Source organism: Ambystoma mexicanum, chromosome 11 (genome assembly GCF_040938575.1).
Source record: "Ambystoma mexicanum isolate Mex_15411 chromosome 11, UKY_AmexF1_1, whole genome shotgun sequence".
Lineage (NCBI taxonomy): Eukaryota > Metazoa > Chordata > Amphibia > Caudata > Ambystomatidae > Ambystoma > Ambystoma mexicanum.
Genome location: NC_090934.1, coordinates 1,020,733,864 through 1,020,758,254, shown reverse-complemented (window position 1 = coordinate 1,020,758,254; position 24,391 = coordinate 1,020,733,864). Strand labels below are relative to the sequence as shown.

The 24,391-nt window shown below is 45.1% G+C and overlaps 1 protein-coding gene across 8 annotated transcripts in view; it reads left to right on the top strand.

The window, feature by feature from the left end:
• Positions 1-24,391, top strand: part of DENND4A (DENN domain containing 4A) — a 2,028,245-nt gene that overhangs the window by 1,900,019 nt on the left and 103,835 nt on the right. For all 8 annotated transcript variants that reach the window (XM_069624248.1, XM_069624254.1, XM_069624251.1 and 5 more), the window contains one exon: positions 7,179-7,296. In XM_069624248.1, coding sequence (XP_069480349.1) covers positions 7,179-7,296 — 118 coding nt within the window. The remainder of the gene's footprint in view (positions 1-7,178; positions 7,297-24,391) is intronic.

Below are 24,391 nucleotides of genomic sequence, written 5' to 3'. Positions count from 1 at the left end.
GAGCCGCACTCTGCGCCATCTTTGTCGGGTTTTAAGAGTGGTATGATGGTCGCCTCCCTCATGGTGCTAGGTAGTTGACCTGTATCGTATGCCTTATTGAAGACTTGAGAGAGTAACGGGGCTAGTTCGTCTTCATAGACCTTGTAGAACTCGCCTGGGAGTCCATCCGGGCCCGGTGCCTTCCCAGAGGGAAGCGTTCTAATGACCACTGCGACCTCTTCAGGGGTTATTGGCCCTTCCAGGGATTCAGCTGCGTGTTCCTCAAGATGTGGTAATCTAATGATGTCCAGTACATCCTCTATTTCAGTGTCTGTGGGCGGTGGGGAGTCGGTGTAGAGGGCCTGGTAATACCCAGCGAATGCGTGGTTTATGGCGGCTTGTGAGTGCGTGTCTATGCCGTTATCGTCGCGTATGCGGCAGATGGGTGTTCTGGGGGTTTCCCGCTTGCAAAGCCACGCTAGTAGCTTGCCCGGTTTATCACCGAGGGCGTGGTTTCTTTCGATGTACTTGGTGTAGCTGAGTTTCCCGAGGGCCTCCCAGTGTTGTAGGCAGGCCTTCTTTAGTTCGATTATTTTGTGTACGTGGGCTGGGTCTGAGGAGGCTATAGATTCTAGGTGCTTCAGCCCATCTTCGGCGCTAGCCAACTTAGCTGTGATAGATTTTTGGGCTCCCCCTGTGATGGCTATCATCTCCCCTCTGATCACTACTTTGTAAGCTTCCCATGCCGTGCGGACGTGCTGGACGCTGTCCATGTTCGTCTGCCAATAGTTTGCCGTGCATTGTCTGATCTGTTCCTGAAATGCCTTATCTAACAGTGCTTCGCCTCTGAGTCTCCATGTGGGTATGGGGGGTCGGGGTGCCATTATTGTCCAAGAGGTTACTATGGGGGAGTGATCCGATAGTACTCTGGCAAGGTATTGCGTATCCTCGAATGTGTCTAAGTGTTCTTCGCTCACCAATAAACTGTCAATTCTAGTGTGTACCGCATGTGGAGGTGAGTAAAAGGAGTAGACTCTGCCTTCTGGGTGCTGAGTCCTCCAGAGGTCTAGTAGGGCGTATTGATGTAAAAGGGCTTTCAATATTTTAGCGGGAGGGGAGGGGCGGGTATGTTTGCTATCCGATCTGTCCATGCGTGGATCAAGGGTGCAGTTGTGATCCCCCCCCCCCCCCCATATGAGCGTGCCGTCTCTGTCCGGACTGAGCCGGGTGTATAACGAACGGAAGAAGACCGTCGCATCATGGTTAGGGGCATAAGTGTTCACTAGGCAGAATTCTCTGCCTTCAATGGTGCCTCTGAGCAAGGCCATCCTTCCTTCGTTATCGATGTTAGTGTATGTTAGGCTGATGGGAATGGAGGGGGCAATCCATATCAGAACTCCCCGTGCATAGTTGGAATACGTGGTGCCTATCAGGGTTCCTCTCCAACTCTTAGCCAGTGCTGCTAGCTTCTGTGCATTCAGGTGGGTCTCCTGTAATAGGGCAATTCCTATCTTGTGGCGTTTAAGGAAGGTGTGGACCCTGTGCTGTTTAATGTAGCTGTTCAGGCCCCTGACGTTCCATGACATGACTTTGACTACGTTATTCATGGATGTGGCGTATGTGTGGGTATGTGGGTGGGCTGCATTGTGGCGTCGCCCTCTGGCCTATCTGTATGCGGTTCAGTGGCTTGTTCTGGCAGGAGCTCCTGCTGACTCTAGATCGGAGTGGTGATGTGTGGTGATCAAGGTGGTCCTGGACTTCCCCTTTAACTAACTGGGACGGGATTCCAACAGGCGGGCTCCCGTCCCTACGAACAGTGAACTTGGCGTTAGCCGTTAACAGAACTAGTCTAGCGGGGTTCCCCCCGTTCTGACATCCCCGTTTCCGCTCCATTAGACCTACGGTCTCTTGGTGCCCTACGGCCGGGTTAGTCACCCAAAGAGATTCGGGGGTGCGGGCCAATCCCCTTGGTAGTGTCCGATACCACGCGGTGCCATTCGTTCAGCTCCTAGACACTCATTGGTGCCACAATCTGCAAGGTGAGATTACTTTGCATGCTTCCCAATAAGGAGGTTTCATTAGGCTTCCCTGGGGGTGCCCTTTTCTCGTGTTTTCCGTTGCCTTCCATCTATGTCAGGGATCTGCTCCCTGTCCATCCATTCATTTATTTCTGCTGGCGATTCGAAGAGGTGCGTTCTATTGTTGTGGATGATCTTTAGTCTGGCCGGGTACAGTAGCATGTATCGCAAGCCCGCATTTTTCAATCTGGCCTTAATGTGGGCGTATTGAGCTCTACTCCTCTGAACCTGGAGGGTATAGTCCGGGTAGATTGCGATTTTGGCGGAGCCAAATTCTATGCAGCCCCCGTTCCGTGAGTGAGCTAGGATAGTCTCTCTGTCTTTGTAATTGAGGACTTTAGCAATTATCGGCCTCGGCGGATTCCCCGGTGGTGGGCGTTTAGTGAGAGATCTGTGCGCCCTCTCGATGGTGAACCCCTGAGACAGTTTTCCAGCTCCGACCCCTTGAAGCAGCAGATTTTCGACGAAGTTCGTGGGGTCGTTTCCTTCTGTTCCCTCCGGCAGTCCAATGATCCTGATGTTATTGCGGCGCGCCCGCCCTTCCGCCTCGTCCGCCCTGTCTTCGAGGTTCTTTACTTTTCGGGCTAGGGCATCTACCTCACTCAAGAGGCGGGTTTTGGCTTCGGTGTTTTCCTTTACCTGGGACTCTAATGCTTCTGTTCTGCCTGCGATGGAGCGCACATCCTGTCTAAGTAGATTTAAATCGATGGCCACGGCATCTATTTTGCCCTCCATGGTTTTTTGGAGCGCCATGATGGCTTCCAGTAGTTGCGAGTTCGTGGGTTCGGGGGGCCCTTCCTCCGAGGCCGCCGAGGTTGTGGCAGCGGCATCTGGTTTGGAGGCGCCTGTGGCTGCGAATGCCTCCATCGTTGTCTGCTTGTGCTTGTTCCTGGTGCCTTTTACGGACATCTCTTGTGCAGGCGGGCTTGGAATGATTGCCAGCGGCACCGGGGCTGGGGCTGGTAGTCGAGGTCTGGAGTGGCGCTACCCTAGAGCGCAACCCTAGAGCGCGTGGTCATGCAGTTCAGTTCAGTGCAAATGTGTGCTCCGTGGTGCCCATCGCGGTGGTCTAAGTAGGGGCACCGGCGAGTTGGGGCGCTGGGGGGGTGTTGCGGTCCTGGCGGGCCCCTGATTCCGGAGCACAACGGCCTCGAGTTCAACCGGCAGTGGGGTGCGGCCTCTCTCCGGGGTGGTGCAGTGGGCTCGATCAGTTGAGCCGAATGTTCCCCCAGCCCCACTTCCACTCCGTACCTCGCAGTGTGGTGTCGCCTCTGGGCGTGGCCGATCCTCGGGTCCAGGCCTTTCGATGTGTGCCTCTGCCGCGGGCCACGCGCCGGGGAGGCGCACGGAGGCGGGTGCAGTCCTCGGCCGACGGACGACAGGGCCAGCAGTTCCCCGGGCAGCCGGAGCAAGCCTCCTCCTCCGCTCTGTTCTTCGGCGCGGTGCGGCACTCGTCTCTTCCGTCGTCAGCAGGCAGCCGCCATTTTAGGCCATGCACTTTCCACCTACACCACGGTGTTTCTCCTCGTTGGAACCGCGCACAGGTCTCGGACCACCGTCGGAAGGTCAGCAGACTGTACTGAGGCGATCTCCGGGTTGCAGGTATAGTTTAATTCAAGTTAGATGCAGATTGTGGGCAAAATGATGGGCGCATCGACGGAGCTGCGACGAAGCGCGGCTTTCTCACATGGCGGTTGGCCACGCCCCCCCCCAAGTTAAGACAACTCTTATAAACAACTCTTTCATGACAGGATTAGTTCCCCCAGATTTCAAATTAGCCTACTGTAAACCTTTACTTAAAAAAGCAGGGCTGCATCAGGACAATCCCAATGAGGTGTGAGTTATTTACAACTGCGGCTATCAAGCTAGACTTTCAAATAAAGCTGCTTACTACCGGCTTCTTAAATTAATTGAAGACCAAGATGACTTGGACCCTGAACAAGCTGGTCACAGCACATAATCAGTTCTTCTCCCTATTTTGGATCAGATGAAACTTAGCGCAGATCATAATGAGGCCTTGGCCCTCATACTCCTGGAGTTATCTGAAGCATTTGCCCTGGCTTCCCATGATATCCTATACCAGTGCCTATTTGACTGTGATATTAGAGCTAGAGAAGAACTCAAATGGCTAATGTCCTGTCTCACTGACCGATTGCAATGCATCTACGTTGCACCTTTCCGCTGAGAGTTCAACAAATGTCCTTTTGGGGTACCACAAGGTGCCTCACTCTCACACCTAATGTTCAATCTCTACTTCAGCAGATGATACACAACTCATCCTTACAACACACAGCAATTCTGCCCCTAGGTACGACATCTCAGAATGCATAAAAAAATAGACATCTGGATGGCACACAACCGGCTCTCACTGATTCCAGAAAAAACAGAAATCCTTAAGCTGGGAAAGCATAACTAAAACCCCTTCTCTTAAAACAAACGGATCAAACCATTTCAACCCTAACCGATTCCCAGGCCGTTCAAAAACTGAGTGACCCTGGACGCTAACCTCTCACTTGAACCTCAAATCACCACTGTCGCCAGACAAGCTTTCACTCACCTCAAATCCCTCAGAAAGACTCTCCCATGTTTAGCTTTTCCCCAAAAATGCACAGCTATAATATCAATAGTAATCTCTAGATTAGACTATGCATTTACCTAGGTGCCCCAGTTTCCTTATTGCCAGACTTCATAGATCTTCATAAATCTCACCAGCACTTCAGTCTCTACATTGGCTACCTGTATAGGATAATTGCTTTCAAGGTTCTGTGCATTACTTTCAAAGCAATTCAAGGAAAAGATAGGGGGTCGAAGGACCCACAGAAGTCTCGATAAGGGCAAATAAAGCTTCACTCTGACGCTTAAACACATACGCTGTAACCTTCCCCCTCCACTATCCTTAGATACATATGTCCGTATTTAAGAAACCTCTGTGAACATTTTCTCATAAGTTTCTTTCAGATTTTCTTGCACTCGACTTGTAACTTCATGTTGACACGTATGGGTTCTACAATTGGTTGATTCTCATTTAGGTTTTGCTGATGTTATATCTGCCTATCATTTCTGCTGTACTCCCAACTCGTATCATACCCGATTGTACGACTCTCCTTCTTATCCTAATCTTATATATCGACACCTTATCTCCCCTCCAATACAATTTTATCTCTTGACCCTAAAGTTCATATTGTGCGCTTTCTGCTTAATACAAAGGACAAAGAAATGGACACCTATATGACAAACAACACCTTCTAGCACTATTTATGAAAGAATAATTTCAATAACTTACGGTCCTGTTCCATTCTACTTAAGAATAGACATTTTCTTTCTCATACCTGAGGCCGTTGATTTTTGGCTCAGGGTGGGAATGCCATTTTATGTCTCCCATTCCCATAGCTCTCAACTCACACGCTTTTGGCGGGTGTCACCTGCCTTGTAAATGGCTGACTCACCCGCCAAGCCTCCTGCACGCCCATTCATTCCAATGGGCGTCTCACCCGCCAAAAACAAAATCGGGTGATTTCACCCGCCTTTGCAACACAAATGGTTGAGAGCTATGCATTCCCATTGTATCAAGCGCATACCCTGAATACATAACCAACTCTTAGGCACTTAGACACTTGTGTCAATTGTACTTGCCTCTGCTAGCCTGCAGGGACTCTTAACGAGAGAGTTTTGACATTACTTTTCAGTATAGACACAAAACTATCTGAACTCTTGAGCACTTCTCAAGGCCATCACACATCCATAACTAGTTTTACTAAATCTCTTCAGCCCTCTTAAAATATCATGAATCCATCTAAAGAGAAAGTTTCCCTTAAGGTTGTTACCCCTGCCCCCTGCTTTTACCTTGCCTTTCCTTACGTACAGCCACATATCCCCTACATACATTCCTGCTCACACGCGTCTTCTACCTCTTGTTATCTACCCTCTTGTTTGTTCAACCAGGTGTGTTCTATTTTGTTCACCGATTACTACGCTAACTTACTTTCTACCGCTTTCACTTTTTTCTCACCTTCCCACAGACTACAGTCTGGTTTAATACCCTGGGCAGGGTCACAATTTGCTTAGACAAAAAATGGTAGATTAATACCACTATGCTGGTGACTCAAATTATATAGCCTAACGTAGGATTCATGCAATGTTTGGTTTCGTTAGAAAGAAATGTATTAACATCTTACCTGCATCCATACAGTTTTATTCCATTCAAATACCTTGGCTTTTTCTCTGTATAGTAATTTCAGTTATGAATATTTGAACATTGCAGTTAGTACATTACAAGAATTGTTGCGCCAGTGTTATAATGTTCAGCAGCATTGTTAGTACTCCCCCTTAAATTACACAGTATTTGGTTAGTTTCTTGAACATATTAATGTGGTTGTTTAAAGCGATTTGATTAATGTTTGATAATGTTCTTAAGTAGTTTCAATTGTGAAACCACTAACCTGTATTGATATTGCGCACACTGTTGAATAAAAGCTTTTGAATTCTGGAAGCAGCATTTCAAGTTTCCCAAATCGAATATGTTGGAAGGAGATCCTATACATTACCGCGGACATTTCTTGAATCTCTTTCCCAGTTGACCCTGGGACAGTATTGCCAGATTACATAAAAGAAGATGGCATATATTGTCCATGCCTTTTGCCTGAGCACAGTTGATCACCCATCTTCTTAATGCTTCCTGCTTGACCCGTTATTAGTCTTAGGCCTTTTTGCCATTGAAAAAATTACAACACTCAAATGTGGACTCCATCATTTGAGTTCCAACTATCTTTGAAGCAGGTAAAGCACAGACCTCACTTTTTCATAAACGTCTCACTGTGTCAATAATAGTTCATGTATATTAAACTTTGTATGTAAATCCAAATTTCACTTTTCTTGTGTCGCGATTCCGAGGCAATGTATGGACTGTTCTTACCACACAAAGGTGGTTATGTTTTATCTGACAAAAGATGTAGCAGTCAGACCTCTGGCATTTTCTGATGCTGTCAGACTGCCATATGCGCCTTACTGAATGTTTTGATACAATGTATATTACTATGAAGTGATGCTGATATTAAAATGAATATACAAATGTGTGTGAAAAAATTGCTTTGCCATAATTCATTTATGAATGACACCTTCCAGATTCCACGTGATTGTATGTCAGAAGACAGCAAGTATGTGCTCATCCAGATTCTCTGGGACAACCTGAAGCTGCATCATGACCCCTGGCAGCCTCTCTACATCCTTTGGAACACACAGAGTAAGATCATCCAATGTAAAAAACTTTATATTTAGTCTTGTAGAGTGGGATTATGAGGAGAGAAATAGAGCCAGTGGAGCTGGGTGACAGCTGAAGTGATTTGTGAATGTTTGAGTAGGTGGAGGGAGAGTCTGGCTGTTGCATTTTATATGGCTTTGAGGGGGGAAAGGGGCTGTTGGGGAGTCCAGTGAGGAGAGCATTTCTGTAATCCAGGATTAGGGCATAGACATGAGCTGCAGGAAATCCCATAAAAACATAGTTGAAGCTGAGAGAACTAAAGCACCTCGACTGATGCAGTTGATCTCTAATTTTGCAAGAAAGACTGCAGGATTTTCATTGGAAGGGGATCATAATACTATAAAAAGTGTTTTTGTCCTATGGTGCAATATGGGCTTGAGGCCTTGGCTATAAGTGACTTGGCATGGATGGACGTCCTAGAGGGAATCTTTTTGAAACAGATATTGAGATTGAGTCCCTCCACATCAATGCAATATATCTGCTTAGAGTTAGGCCTGGTTTCGTTCAAGGGCGAATTCCTGATTCGACACGGCCAACTGCATTTGAAAATGCACTCGAATCCGAAATGCCAATTGCTTGCTGCTTTGGCGGACTGTAATTCCCTCTGTCAAGGACGTAGGGAGGAAGAGTTTGAGAAGTTAGTGGCCGAATCCTATAGGGATATCGGATGGTGCCCTGATTTTCAAAGTGGAGCTAAATATGACATACTAAAGCGTATTTTTTAAAGGCAAAGCCAAAACGTGGGATAATGTAAACAACTATATCCACCTGGCAACATTATGCAGCTCCTCCCTCCTATCAGGAGTCGCATACAAATATTTACAATCACAGAAATACTTGAAGCAGTGCCCTAACCCCTCTGTTTTATACTTTAGATTGCGGCTGCGCGTCAATCACTTACTAGTATTAGCTTGCACTGGTGTTTGGTTGGGGATCCCATTTGAAGACAGATGCTTTCGAATTTGCAAAAAACCCGCAATGGTGGAGATTGTTAAGCACTTTTTGACAGAATGTACTGCCCTGGGGGTTGAAAATATGACCATCCTGGGTGGATTTGTGCACTCCTATGATTCTATTAAAGACGATGCCTTCTGGAATTACTGTTTGAATACCGAGAATCAGAGTGTCCATCTAGCCATGTATCGATTGTGGGATATTATCAAAAAGCACCTAAATTAGGGATGGCGCCTGAAAGTGAATAGGCAATCTCTGAGTATAACCACCTAAAAGAAGTGGATTGACTGTTGGATGTCCAGATTCGGTGTATGAGTATTTTAGACAAAGATTTAGAATTTTTAGTATGGGTTTTTATAAAATTGTTTTATAGAAATGTGTTTGTATAATTATTTTTAGAATACTTTGTAAAAGTCATTTTAAGTTGTCCTATGAGGAACTAAGATGATTTTATGATGTTTCTATATATAATGTGTAATTTGTAAAATTATTTTTGGAACTAAACAAATAAATAATAATAAAGTAATCCAGCATACTGCAGTGCAGAAGTCGTCTGGGGAAAGATGTGCTTGATTTTGCGTAGTTGAGGATTGCATGTCTTGGTGATATGATGAAGTTCATGTAATGCAGTGATTTTTAGTAGTTTTGGGGATCCACAGCCCGAGTTCTTTGCATGTTGAGTGACAAGTGCAAACCAGAAAGCTGCAAAGGTAGTGCAGCACGTTCAGCAACTGCTGCTGAGCTGTTGTACGTTCAGTGCTTCTTGTAAATTCTTAGGCATTTTTCCCTCCCAATTCCTTCTGAAAATGTGCTGCAAAATACTCTGTTTCGATGTGGGTATGGTTCTGGTTCCCTCTATTCTCCAGCATGGGGTCTTACATGGATTTACATGCTATGAAGATTCACAGTTGTCAGGCTAGCAATCCTCAGTAATATAAATCAGTATAGCTTTAAGCTAAAAATTGCTAGTCGCTTGCATAGCCTATTGCTGTCACTTTGGGTCATTCTGCCCCAGCCCTCCTTAGGTCCACCCCTGGTGGCCACCTTCAGATTTTTACTGCACGTTTTCGTGTTGGGAGTCCTCGAGTTTCACTCCTCGGTTTTCTCGAACTTCCGCCTATTTTTTTTTATTAAAGATCATTTTTCTTTTCTTGAACCATCCCTGTATTGACTTGTCAGCACCGGGGACCCATTGCCGATAGAGATCCTGCCTCTGTCGGATCTCCAGTCCATATGAGGCTGCAAGCTGCATTTTGGGCCTTCTACACGCACCATGTCGGAGGCCGATATGAAGTGCCTCTTCAAGGCTTGCTCAAGATACGGTCAGAAGGACATCTACATGGAAGACACCATCAGAAGTGCATCTATTGCCTTCACCCGCACCACAGTGTAGAAGGACATCCCATCTGCCAGTCATTCTTCCCAAATACGAGGAAAGATCGCCATTGGAGATTGGTGGCGTGGCTTGAGGAAGGTAAGGCCTCTGGCACTGCATCTGTATGCAGTCATGCCTCTTCCAGGGCTAGCAGGTCCAAAGAGCATACTCCCTATGGCAAGAGGTTGAGGTTCTTTGAGGACGCTTCCAGGGGGGAAAGTACCTAAGAAGGCAAAGTCATTGCACGCTCCTCGTCGATGAGCGATGTGGCTGCGGTGTCGTCCACTCCTTCACCATCAACCCCTCGGACCCCGCTGATGAAGCATCACTCTTCATCGTCATCAAAGTCTTTGTCTGTGACCCCAAAACCATTGTCGCCCAGGACATCATTGTCAACGACATCGTCTGCCAGGCCGGCAGTGCCGTTTTTTTGTCCCATCAACGGACTTGTTGAGGACTACGGTTACCGTCTCTATGGTAATGGTGGCCGTTTCCTTAGTCAGCCTTGGTTGATGGCACTGCCCTCGCCAGGTGTGCCTGTGATATTCACCTTCCTGAGAGGTTTCAGCATGGACAGAGAGTCACTGCCAGTGTTTTTTTTCTGCCGAAGCCCATTAGCGCTCCTTAGCTGCAGGTTATACCCCCTGTGAGGCCTCCCAGGGCATTAACCCCTACTCCTGTGGTTCAACCTTCGACCCTTTCGGAGGAAGAGGAAGAGACATATCCAGAGGATGTCTGCCCAGAAGGCAGGCATGGTTTCAGGACCCCATGGTTTCCAGAGGATGTCTGCCCAGAGGGCAGGCATGGTTTCAGGACCCCATCCCAGCAGATGGTGAGCCGCCAGATATAGATTTGCCATCTAGAGGCTCCTCTCTTGAATCTTTCCAGACTACGATATCTTTGGCTGCTAAGCTCTTCAACCTCTTCCTGGAAGAGAAAAAGAAGGGCTTCCTGTTCCAACGCAGTGAATCCTCCAGCAAGATTATGGTATTGGTCCTGCTACTGGACGACGTCTGGGAGGACGGATTGGTGGTAATGAGGAATCCTTACTCTGCTCCAACTAAAAAAGAGAGGCTGGAAAAGAAGTATAGGGTCCCAGACACGGGCCCTAAATATCTGAGGCCACCCAGCAACAGTCTCAGCTGCTGCAAGGAAGTGGTCTTCAAACCCTTCATCTCCTTGCTCGGTCCAGCCTGACCAGGAGGGCAAGAAGCTGGATGCGGCTGGGCTAACTTGTTAAGGTCCCGGTAAGGTTCCTAGAAGATTCCAATGAAGAAATAATGCATTGTAATCCTAACTGCATGTTATCAAACAGCTTAATATCATCTGTAAATAATAAGGCCGGAATTCTCAAATGGCCTAGTTTCGGTGGAAATGTATTAATGTTTTCTATAACTCCAATTAAATCCAAAACATATCAATTAAATCATGCTGGTGCCAGGACACTACCTTGGCATAGTCCTTTAAACGTTAATATTTCTTTACTTAGTGTACCACTTGTATACAATCTAATACACAAAGTGGTGTCGAGGTATAAGCCCATTGTTAATTTTAGTAGACCTGCATGTATACCCCAAGACCAGAGTTGGTTCCATAAGTGAGTTTCATCAACATGATCAAATGCAAAAAAGAGATCAACATATGCACCAAATAATGAATTGCTATTCGGTATTAGCACCTGTTGCTACAAGAGTATAACTATAAAACCATTAAGTGATGTCCCTTTTTTCGATCTAAACCGTGTTTCAAATTGTGTTTTCCAATTTTATTAGACCATTTATTTAGTTATTCTAAAAAAAATGGAAGCAAAGATTTTTGCTGTAGAGTCTTGCAGTACTATTGGACGATAGTTACCAGGATTAGTCCTATTGACCTTTTTAAAAATTAAGACTATATAACTTTTCTTCCAAGTATTGGGCATAAGGCAATCCCTCCTAATATTTTCAAATAAGCTCCTCAAAATAGATGACCGCATATCCGGATTTAAAACTAGATTTGGAAGACCCTCAGTGGCAATATGCCTCGAGTAGTGACATTTTTTGGGAAGAGCATATCGTGTGAACTAGATTGCTTCTAGGGACTGCTAATTTTTGCACCTAAAGCAACAATGAGTATGAATTCAAATGATTTGCCCAAGCCCTCACTTTAGTTAAGTGGTGAAACTGGATTTGAGACTAGTCTGCAATTTCGGCACTTGACAACCTATATTTTCAGCTCTAGTTTGTACAAATGTCATGTGTGCCATAGTTGGGCTTTCAAGAATATTCCGAAGAGATTATTTGAAAATTACACAAATTACATAACAAGCCAACATCTACATCCTAATAGAAATATGTTAAAAACAAAGTATACAGTCGTAGCTTTATTTTCCCCATCTTCATTGGAAGACTTTAAGTACTAGAATGCAAGTTAATGCAAAACTAAAAATGCCCTCTGGATTTTGCAAAAATGCTTTTAAGATCCAAATCACACCAAAAAAGGCGACATGTATTAGGGCCACCTGCTTGTAGTCATTCTTGCACACGCAGCATGCCCCAGGGTAGCTTCTAGCTTCCCCAGCCAGCAAGCATTGTATTATATCATGTGTTCAACTTTTCTGTGGACGTCAAGAAAAGCTCTGTGTCTTTGACATATCTGAGCTAAAGGCAAATTCAGCCTGAGAGTTACATCTGTGTAAATTGTTACAGCGAAGAGATCAACCCTGAAGACTACGATTAAACCACCTGAGTGATGCATTCTGTACATAATTTTTGAATCACTCAATTTTAATACATAACAATATGAACAATCATTAAGGTAAAGTAATTTAATTACTGCATCAGTTTCATTCAAACAAACATAATTTTTAAACTACAGCTTGACATTTATAGATTACTATTAAAAGAAATCCTCACACCAGTGTGTGTGCTGCATTTTACAAAATGGACCAATAAAATACTATCCAAAGGTTCACTACCGTTTTATCAAATACATTAATTCTTTGGGGACAGCAAGCATGGTGCACAAATGTGTTTAAAAGCATGAATTTTGCCTCTTGGGGCGAACGCGTTCTAAACCTACAATATCCATTGTTTTTTGCAAGTGTAATACAAGATACTCCCTCCGCTCATGCCCCTCTTACCCCTGCATCCCACCACTAGCCCGTGCCATAGGCAGTGGCTAATGCGGCTCCAAACATGGTGACATGGAGCCGCAGCAGTGGGAGGGGCGGAACAGCAGTCGGTGGGCCGACACAAGAGAGCCAAACTTTTTTGAGCCCTGTCACTTTTTCTTTTTACAAATTATTTAATTTCATTATTGGTTATTTGTAATGCGCACTAAACAGCAAAATTGTGTTTCCAGGCGCGTCAAGACAAGGGGTGAGGGGTGAGGAAGAGAGTGCAAAACAAAAGGTCTTGAAACATTCGGAACGTGCAAGTGCTATAGCATTGGAGCAGGGGAGTGGTGGAGAGTGGAAGTCTAGGAGGAGGGGTAGAGGAGAAGGAAACAAAACATTCTGACTTGGTCGTAAGACAATTTGGAATGTGCATGTGCTAAACATGAAAAGGGGGGAAGAGAGGGCAGAAAGGAAGTGCAGGTGGGGAAGGTGAGGGTACATTGCATGTAAAATAAGTAGAACACTTTAGAAAATTGCAGCAACAAGTAGGTAAAACTGCATTAACGAATGACCAGACATGCAATTGAGACAAGCAGGTAGGATTGACTGAAGCCTGGATAAAGCCTCACCTCGTGGACTGAGGAGCTACATCAGACATGCAGGCAAGCCATGACAGCAAGCAACACCATTGGAGTGGGTGGTCAGTGATGGAAAGCCCCGCCTCAAGTAGGTATGTTGCAATTCGGAAAGCCAGACAATCCGCTGTGGCAAGTCGGTATAAGAGACTGCAGCCTGGAAATAGCAGGCCTCGTGTTCAGAATGCTACATCAGACATGCAGACTAGATTGAGGTCAGAAGGTGTTAGGATAACAGCGGCAGCGTTGGGCTGAGTGCAAAGTCAGGATCAAGTATACAGACAATGAAGAAAAAATGCCAGGTGGCGCAGGCTGATAAAGGGATGAAGTCAGCAGGTTGCAGCAGGATAGTGAAGAGTCCGCTCGCAGCAGGCAATGGACGGCAGGGTGCGCAGGTAGCGCAAGTTAGTAGCCAGAAAGTTTAAGTGGAGACGAGGTAGACTGAAGAAATTACCAGACTCCAAACATACAAGCGATGGGCAGGAGGAAGTACAAAAGAGCAGCGCAGGTCGGAAGACTTGCCAATTCGGAGTGTCGGGAGGCAAGTAGACCGGGATGAATGCAGCAGTGGAAGGCTGCACTTAGGAGGGGGATGAGCAGTAGGTGAATGCAGCGAAGAACATTGGGAGTATGATTTTGCAAAAACTCTGCAAGTACAGACCCATAAACAAACGAGGTTGCAGTGAGGGCACCTTACCACAAAGATCAGAGGTGTAGTAGGCGATGAGGGGAAGAGCTGGATCCGGAATACAAAGGCACAGGGGTGCGCCGTTCGCACCCGTACAGGCCCAGACAGGGTTATGGTAGAATCCTTAAATGGGGCCCTTATAAGGGGCCGTCTACACCTGCCAGCTCCATGTGCAGCAGATGAAAAGGAATGCCACGGCCAATCCCCACAAAGCGGAGGGAATCATGTTGGCCTCGGGTCGACGATGGCGGCTATGCTGGAAGGAACAGCCCGCTCTGCATGCCGATGGAACTCCCAGCAAGGGCTTTGATGATGCAGAGCTCTGTGGCTCAAGGTGGTCCGAGGGGCTGATGTGAGTGCCCAGTTGGTACTAAGTTTGTGTATATGACTTAAAAGCCAATAGTGTTTTATCTTCCCCATTACCTAAACTTCACAGACGAATAAATCACTTAGGACTGGGGTCCCCAACCTTTTGTGCAGAGCGAGTCAAATGTGCATATCAAATGGAATGGTAAGCAACATCCATTCTTCGCAACATATCGGCACTCGGTGGAAAAATGATTGAAACACAACGTATAAATGTAATGAACTGAAGATTGCTAACAGAACATATTAATTAGCAGTATTTAACAATTATCTAGACCATATGAAATTCTAGTCCAGGTAATTTGCAATGGCTTTTAACTTCATTTTACATTAAGGAGCTAATTTTGGAGTGCCTCGTTATTAAATGGTGGGGACCTTTTACATTTACACTTTTTGTGTAAACCAATCCCTGCTGCCTATTGTCCTCATTTGCATGGTAGAGAGGTAAAAGGGTGGCATACATGCTTCTATGGTGCCCTTTTGCCCTCCGCTGTGCAAATTGAGAAAAGGCTGCCTGCCAAATATGCCTGGCAGACGGCGTCTACAATGGATTCCTATGGAGTCCGTCTGCTTGCGACTCCATGAAAATGCATGCTGGCGCAATTACTGGAGTATTTGCATGCCAGAAAGGAAGGGGGCATTGGAATCCTAAGTTATGATCTGCCCATCCTCTCGCCAAAGCAATTAATGAAAGTGGGGTGTGACGTGAATGAAAGGCGTAAAAGCCTTATACAAGACTTTTACGCATTTCATATATGTTACGCCCAGCACAATATGAACACCCAAGTGGTTTTTTACAGGAAATGTTCAGGAAACTAAGTGGCAAGTAGGACATTTTTAGAGAGCTAGAGCCAGTCAAGTTGTTCAAAAATATGGTAGAACTAAATATACATTACGAGGCTTCGGGTTCTCGCTCAAAATATTTTCAATAAAGTGCAAATGTTTAGACAGTAAAAATTGGTCAGAAATGCATTGATCTTAAACTCAGCCTTTCATCCTTCCGAGGTCGATAAATGAGCACCACACACCGTGGGTAATAATAAGCAGCGCTCAGATACCTGAGGGTTCGTAGCGCTATATAAGTGCCAAATTATTATTATTAAGGTGCATTTCGGGGTTCAGCCCAAGGAATTTCCGGGATCTTTAGTGGTAAATGGTGCATTCCTAAGCATACAAGGCCAGTAATACTGATTAGTACATAGTAGGATTTACAGATCACTTTATTTGGGCTCTGGGGGTTACCCGCTAAAAATTCTTTTGCTGTGTACTGGCAAATAGTGTACTGTAAAGCACATGGGGCCTGTTCCATTGCTGAAAAAATGGTTAGGAATAAACATTTTCTGAAGCTTTTGTGTCTCTTCCCTCCCCCAAAAGGGATTTTACTGGACATTTTGGGCCAAATATTGGTTAGGAAAATTGAGCATTGGAAGCCCACTTAATAGAGAGTTGTGGTGTTGTTAAATGTGTATTAGGATTAATTAATTGGCTTGTTATTTAAAATGTAGTAACCTAATTGGATGTTAATATTATCTGCCCTTTATCCACGTGCCAGGTGAACAGAGTATCAAATGCTGACAGTGTATACACCAGGACATGACGTAACACTAAATGTCGGTGACACTAATAGTAATGTTTCTGATACATATTATGCATGGTGGCATCAAACAAACCGCACCTGTACAACAATCAGCTTATGCTAATTATTTAATAAAGGCAAGCTGGGTATGCATGGCACTTATTTATCCATTCTGCAATTACTAGATGTACAAAGGAACAGAAGATGACAATTTTCTCCAGTACACTAACATGCGCACATAGTCCAGTTATTTTGCTCATTAATGCATTTTCCAGCTGAGCAACTGCAATGAGTAAGGACATTTTCTGAAAAATATGAAAAATAATTTGTATTGTGGCAACAATCTCAAATCCTTCATCTACAAATACAAGCCAACTGGAACCAATGCAGGCTCATTGAATAACATTGGCTTGCACAGTCCTAGCAACACTGCTGTTGAGGCCTCATCCTTTCAGCGCCTCGTTCTTGGCCTCCACGCCATGGCCCAGAGCAACTGGTGTGCAACATTTTAGGGTGCCGTGAGCAACATGTTGCTTTAGAGTTACATGTTGGAGATCACTGACTTAGGATGTACGGCGGGATGGCAGAAACTGAAAGAAAACTGTTAAACATCTCTATGGGGATATGGTGAGGTTTTTGCCCTGTTACTAAAGAACTGAAGGGGCATTTGCCCCCTTTGTCCCCATGTACTCGTCACCTATGTGCATTTTGCAGTGCACAACTGCACAACATTTTAAATCGTGTGTGTGTGCATGTTGTCAAGGGTTTTGACCCATGTTGAATTATCAGACGCAGTATATGTGGGGATGAGCTGTCGCCGCCCATCATTCTATCCCAGAACAAAACTAAATCAATAGATTGGGTGACTGGGTGGATGTGGGGATGAGCTGTCGCCGCCCATCATTCCATCCCAGAACCAGGAAAACCGCGCGGTTGTGCACACACCAAAATGGTTGTCTAACCTGCCACCCACCAGTGCCAGCATGATGGACCGGAAGCGCCAGGGGTGAAAGGTGGTGTCAAAGGAAAAATAACAGTGTTAGACCAAAAGCGCCTTAAAATCACCTTTGTTTCCATGAATGCAAGCTCAAAATGCCTATTTTAAACATCACAAGATATTCAAAAATCTCAATGAACACCAGCAGACATTTGGCAGAATGTATTCTTGAGTGCATACAAAATCTGGGAAGATGAAGAGCCCAAAACAATGTTTATAACAAAACTGGCTGAGCTGTGGATGTCAGCAGCTTAATTGAAATTGGATTTAAAACCACTAAAATCGAAATGTTTAAATTAAATGAGTGACCTACTTTTGAGTGTCACATAGTTTGCAACTGTTAAATGTCATGGTTTTGAACTTAGAATCAGCATTCTAGCTGCATGTGTAAAAATTGTAAGTTTGATTTAAACTGGGAACAAACAGGACATTTAGCTGAAGCTTGACTTAAAGAAATTGAATTCTGCCTGACAACTACCCCCGACAGGAGTTGAACTGGCTCAACAACTCTTCCCAGGCCTGGCTGCATCCTGCTGCCCCCACCAAAAGGAGATCACACCTCTCTGATTGAATTAAGGGAGGGGTACCTGCAGACTGCAGGAAGTTGAACAAAGCCCTGTCCTGGGCTCAGGCAAATGTTATATTGGGGGGGTCGTAAAATGGCTTCCTCTTGGGAGAAACTGGGAGGGGCAGTGCCTGTGAGAGCCAGCTGAGCTTGGGGGAAATGGATAAACCAGTTATTCCACCATGTGATGTGGGAAGCCACACCCCTTTTTGACCAGGGCATAATTTTAAAAAGATAGATAACTCATAGTGCGGACTGGTCAAAATTATATAAATAATATCATTATTCTTGGGATTTTTCCGTGCACATTTTAAAAGGCGTTAGGACTCTGTACCATGTTCTGAGGCAGAACCCCGCTATTTGTTGATATTGCAGACACTGTGTTTAAGCTAGACAAATGAAAATTTACTGGAATGTGTGTAGAAGGGGGTGTACAGCTGTGTCAAATCTGGAAAGGTTTAAAGGTCGTTATCTGGATGAAAAGGGGCGGAATCCTGTCAAAAGTGGACACAACATCGTACAGAGACAGGGATCGGATGGTTTGGTACTACAGAAAATATGTTAACTGGACCTATAATATTAGAAAAATGGTACATAGATAAATGTGTGTTTGGATCAAATATAGATTTGTGTGCAATTTGACAGGGGAAGGATCCTCGGACCATAAAACCTACAGCATCACTCTGACTCACATTTCCTTCCCCCAATCAAGGGAGAGAGGAGGAATTGGCCAATGATAAGTGAGAGGGGCAGGTTTAGTTATGTCCAACGCACACACCCACTTTCTAAAGACATAAAAAGGACCACTGAAAGACAGGCAGGACATTCACTTTCCACTTTCTTGCGGGATGCTTTGCCGGGAGACTCCAGACTTCAATTCCATCAACCTCCAGAGAGACCAGAGATCCAGAGAGACCAGAGATCCAGAGAGACCAGAACTGTGCAGTGCTAAGAGCAGAACCAGAGACCAGACCGCTGTGAAGAACCGCTAGCAGAAGTCCAGCCAATCCTGACCCGATCGGTGATGAAGCCATTCCTGTCCAAAAGATAGTGTGAGTACTCTAGGACTGTAGAAAGCAAAAAGAGTGGGCACCACTATACGATATTCACATTTCTCAAATAATTGTTTCTGTGTAGAAGTTTCGTTGCTCTAAAGATTCCTTGTTGTCAAATTATAAAAAGGAGCTGGCTGTGACGAATAAGGAGACACCCTAATTCAAAAATACACAAGAAGCCAAAGACCAAGTGGGATGCAAGGTCACACAGCCGCTCTCTTAGAAGACCCAATCAGGGTATGTAAGTTATGTAAACTCTACAAAGCTTGGTAGACTCCAAGGTAAAATTGTTTACATATTCAAAAAATAATGATAATAATGAAAGTTCAGTGGTATTTCATAAAGATTTTTATCAATCACTGGTTTTGTGAAAAAATACGTCTCTTGGTATGAGGCGTCACTAAAAACAGACCAAAAACAATCTTTTGCCAATGCATTTCGGATTTACAAATCCTTAGTCAGGGCAAGTCTTCCAGCTTGTAGCTATAAACCAATTTCCCACAACACTATTAGTTTCACTAGAAACAGATACACGCGCATGAGCAGTAGCAGCCGTGTATCTGTTTCTAGTGAAACTAATAGTGTTGTGGGAAATTGGTTTATAGCTACAAGCTGGAAGACTTGCCCTGACGAAGGATTTGTAAATCCGAAATGCATTGGCAAAAGATTGTTTGTGGTCTGACATAAAATGCTATTGGCTTTTTTCTTCCTCACTAAGAAGATATTAGTGACGCCTCATACCAAGAGACATATTTTTTCACAAAATCCCACACTCAGTAACAGTGAGACTACTTGCCTTGGCCCGACCAGACCAAGCAGCTAAGCCCTGGGCCTCACACATGCCACTGGAGCAATTCTCTTGCAAAGAGTGCTCCACTGCAAGGGCAAGCTTTTTTAACTGATGGTACATGCTGGGCACTAGGCAAAATAGCTACATTTATTTATCTGCATGGGGAGGTTTATTAAGCAACTAGCCTGGCTGCTCTGTCTGTTTCACTCACGGCAATGTGAATTTAGTTGTAGAATAAAACCAACACATACAAATGCTCATGTTCCAAGTATGCTTTCCTCCCCTTAAATATAACATCAGACGTTCCTGCTGCGGGCTTCTCCAGCGCCTGGTATCCCAGACTGATATTGATCTGATGGTCAGCAAGTGTAAATTGGATTCTCCAATGCACTTTGAACGTGAGCATTTTATTTTCAAGACATTGCAGTAGTACACAGAACATTGTTAGTAGGCTGTTAGGGAGAATTCTCCAGAATGGCTAATTTCCCTTACCTACTGAGTCCCTCAGCAGCTTTGCTGGATTTCTAGGATTATTTCACCTGGTAAGAGTGTGAGCCTATTTTCCCACTCTTACATGTGTTTTGGCTATGTGTTGTACATTTTGTGCTCATGGACTATGGAGTCTCACCTACTCCATAGGCATCATCTTTTTACTGTATGTCACACAGCACCTTTAGTGCAGTGACACAGGGTTGTCTTTTTAGACTTCCCACTATAAACGCCATTTTCTGGGACTGACTACTGTCTCCCAGAACATGTAAAGTTGTCATTGACTTTACTAGTCACTTTTAAAATGTACAAACCCAGTACAAACTATCTTCCATAGAGTACTGTAAGGGTTAATAGTGATCCCTTTTCGTCTGTTTCTCATGTAACATTATTGTGTTCCCCTTTCTCTAAGATTTGGCTGGTGGCAGTGGTATCTACCATTTTTATTTTACCGCAAGCTATGAAAATAGCCTTGGTACTGTTAGAGGCTATGGTGGTAGCCTCGAAACTTTAATCCGCTGGACCCCTTTTAATTTTATTTGGTTCTGGTTTGGTTTATTTGCCATTTCTTTTTGTAAAGGTCTTTCTCGTGTTTTATTCTGCGTGACAAACCAGGTTTGGTTCCTTTGTTCGCCGTCCTTTGGCGGGCTTCTGCACAGAAGCCCTCCTTAGGTGCCTCAGTGTCTGTCTGGGTGGACAGAATGTGAGGGAGGGGTTTGAGGCCCCCTGCACAGGGTCTCCTTGGAGACCCAAGTCCTACTCTAGTTTGATTGGCTAGGTGGCTGTCCTGCCAGGACAACCACCCTGCTGTGTGATTGACAGCCAGGCTGCGTGAATGGGGGGAAAACTGCATAAAAAGCAGGTCTCGGGGACTTGGAAGGCAGAGTCGCCACTGGATCGAGAGAACCAAAAAGAAGCTGAAGGAAGAGGACTACTGCAACTACTGAACCTCCCGGTGAAGCCCTGCTGTGGGTCAGAATCGCCTGAAACTTCGACGACAGGGAAGATCTGCAAGGAATCTTCTCCCCTTGAGCTGGTGGGACCAACCAGTTCGCCAAACGCCAAGCAAGGCATCCCTCTCCTGGTCGAATTTGCTGTGCATCGCTGCAGTGAACCGGATAGACAGGAGGACCGGACCCTGTTTGGGTTTTAAGGTGCGCACCTTTTATTCGTCGCTTTGCTCTGCTGCTGGTTTCTTCCCTGGGCAGTGCAGGACCCGCCAGTCTTCCTCCTTTTTGTCAGTCCGACAGTCGCTTCAGGAATCGTGAGCCTGCAGGACCTGCCAGGAACTTCTGCCTCAGCTAAGCATTCTTCTTCTACTAAGGTATTGTTCAAATCCGGTTGTTCGTTCCGTCTGACCACAGTGAAAGTGTTTTTAAATCTTTCGCTAATCCGAGGGCTTGTCCTTCTCTACATTTTTGAATAACTTTTCCTCTGACCAACTTCGGTTTGAACTCTTGGCAAAGACTTAACCGCAAACTACTCTGAACTGTGTGATCCTCTGCAAAGACACTGAACCATTAACATTGGCCCATGCCTATTGATTTGAATCCTAGTTGTAGTAAGCCTTTTCTAGATTGCCCTGTCTATTACTTGTTGGTGCTGCTTGACTTTGATTAACCTTGTCCCCCCCCCTTTTTAAATTGCTGGAGTGCCATTTTGCTCACACTTAATTTTGAGCTTAACTTGTCCAGAATTGATTGGGTGTTGTGTAGTATATTAAGATTGTGATGTTCTGCTGCTTTATATCAGTGAACTGTTTTATAACTGATGGTGTAAATAAATGTATATTATTTTACTCAGAAACCTTGAGTCAGTGTTTGTAGAACCATAGTAATTTCTGTCCTTTGTGTAACTTCTGATACTGCTCACTTTACTCTTTAGATAAGTCTGGATGCTCAGCCATCGCTACCACTTTACTGTGTAGTACAGGCTTGTACCAAAGATGAATTTGTACTTGAACTTGTAGTCTTAATTGTGTGTGGTGTTCCCAGAGGGTACTGCATATGATTCTGCCTAACATTGGCCCCTGGCACTTTTGAAGCTGCCCAACTGAAGCTCAATACTCCATTTAGGTAACATGAGTGTACTACTGCTCAGTTGGTTTCCTTATGCTGCACCAAGTAGCAAATCATGCATTCAGGTCACCAGGCAATCAGCCTTGTGAATCCTGCTACTCCGTCATCCACCCATCTTGGGATATTAACTTCATGAAAGGCCTGGAGGCCTGAGCTGAACTGTTAGGCTTTTGAATGAATGCTGCAAGTCAAAAGGGCCAGTGCTCCGCCCAGCCTACAAAATAAGTTCTGGGGTTGGACACTGGAAAGCCCTGACACAAATTGGGCACTACTGGCAGTCCTGGATAAGACACAAAGGCATGGCTTTTCCTCCTCCAGAGAGAGTGGCAAGCATCCAGACCTCGCTAACTCTCTTCCATCTGAACTGGGGACTGCCAGTTGGGGTTTTCTTGGGGATGCCAAGGCTCATGGCATACTGCATCATCATAGTTCCATAAGCAAGATTGCGGATGAGGTTGTTACAGTGGCCCCAGGTAAAAAGGGACATGTCAGACATTATTCTGGTCCCTGCAAGGTCTGCAAAGACCTGCATGAACAACCTATTTTTGTGGGCCCCCATTCCAACAGCTGTGGCCGATGGTCACCCTGGTCATGGATGTGTCTTGGATGGGATGTGGTGCTCATCTGTAGAATCTTTCAGTGAGTTATCTGTGCAAAGGCAAGGTCAACTACAACCACAGCAATCTGCTGACATGCATAACAGTTCGTTTGCGTTGTGATCCTTCTTGTTATCCATCAGAGGCTCAGTTGTTAAGGTCCTCACAGGCCACACCATTGCTGTGCATTCCATCAGCAAGGTGGGTGGTTTGCTCAAACTGTGTGGAGGCTACGCACCTTTTTTGCGGCGGATTGCGAACAAGGGGACACTAACCGCATTGCACCTTCCGGTAGTGTGAACGCTCAGGGATGCGCTGAGTCAGCTCTCGGAGTATCACATGAGTGGGAGCTGAAAAGGGAAAGTGTGGAGCAGATATATATGTGCGCGATTCCCCAGATTCAACTGTTCACTTCCAGCATGAAGTGCAAGTTCTTTTGCTCCATGTAGTTTCCGACAAGAGGATTCCTAAGGGATGCACTGCTGATCCCTGGGAATTCAACCTGGTCTGTGCATTCCCCCATTCTTTGTATGCTGAAGTTGAAACAGAGCAGAAAAATTATGATTTTGATAGCTTCACACTGAGCATGGAGGACCTGGAACACAGCTACCCTGGAAATGCTACTTTGCCTGCCCTGGAGGATTCTCTGGTTGGAGGGTCTTCTGACATAGGCTCCTTTTTGGCAGAGTGCTTCACCCTAATGCCAGAATGTTGAGGTCACATGCCTGTCCATTAAGAGGTTGAGGTACAACAATTAGCATCTTTGAGGATCTTCTTGGTTTGATGCCACCCAGTCCATTTGTGCTTCTCCAAGGCGCAAATTACCAAATTGGTGTGGTGATAGAGAGCTCGACCTATTGTTGTGCTCGAGTGGCACATTTCTGATGGTTTTGTTGTTGTTGGCCAAATCGGGTCTGGATATTGTCACAGTAAAGTTTCATCTACCAGCTCTTACTATAGTCAAGAGGTAACCTGAGCAAGGATCAGACTGGTTTCACCGTGCCTGGTGTTTTACAATTCTACACTTTTGAAAGAGCCTCACAAATGATTATGCACCCAAGCTCTCTGTAGTTTCCGCCAGGAGCTTAATTTGGTTGTACTCTTCTTGATGGCAGCCCAGTTATATCCTATTCACTCATGTCCTTCGAGGCTTTTGTCCTTTAATGTCACTGTCTTTGTGGTCCTTAGGCTGGCAAGAAGGGTGTCGGAGTTGCAGGCTCTTTCCATTGCTTCCCCTCTTTTTACAAATCACCAAGGAAAGTTTACGTATGGTTCAGACTATCATTCTTAGCTGAAAGTAGTCTCTGAAGCCTGTCTTCAACAGAAGAGTAATTTTTCATTTAAGGCAGAGGAAATGTTCTTTAGCTGGACCTGAGAAGAGCCTTCAAATTGTACCTTTGAGAAGGAATGAATTTTGCCTGGATGCCCAGTTTTTCATTGGTTATGCAGATTCAAAGGAGGGTTTAGCTATTTCAAAGCAGAACATCTGTAGATGGTTTGTTCTTTGAATCAAGACTTGTTCCAAATCGGTTCACAAGGAGGTCACTGAGGGGCTGCGTGCCCATTCCACGAGTGTTGAGGCAGGCAGCAGCTTTTGCCTTTTAGACAGGTGTTACCTTACAGAACATTTGCCAGTCCTGGAAAATAGCACTTTCACCAAACACTACCGCATGGATTCTCAAGCTTTCAAGGATGCTAGACTGCACAGCTTCCATATGTGATGGCAAATTCTCGTTCCTCGCCTGCTTCAAGTAGCTTCTTGGAGTATGGTAGGATAATCCCTCCCATAGATTCCTCCATGCCATCTCTCCGATCA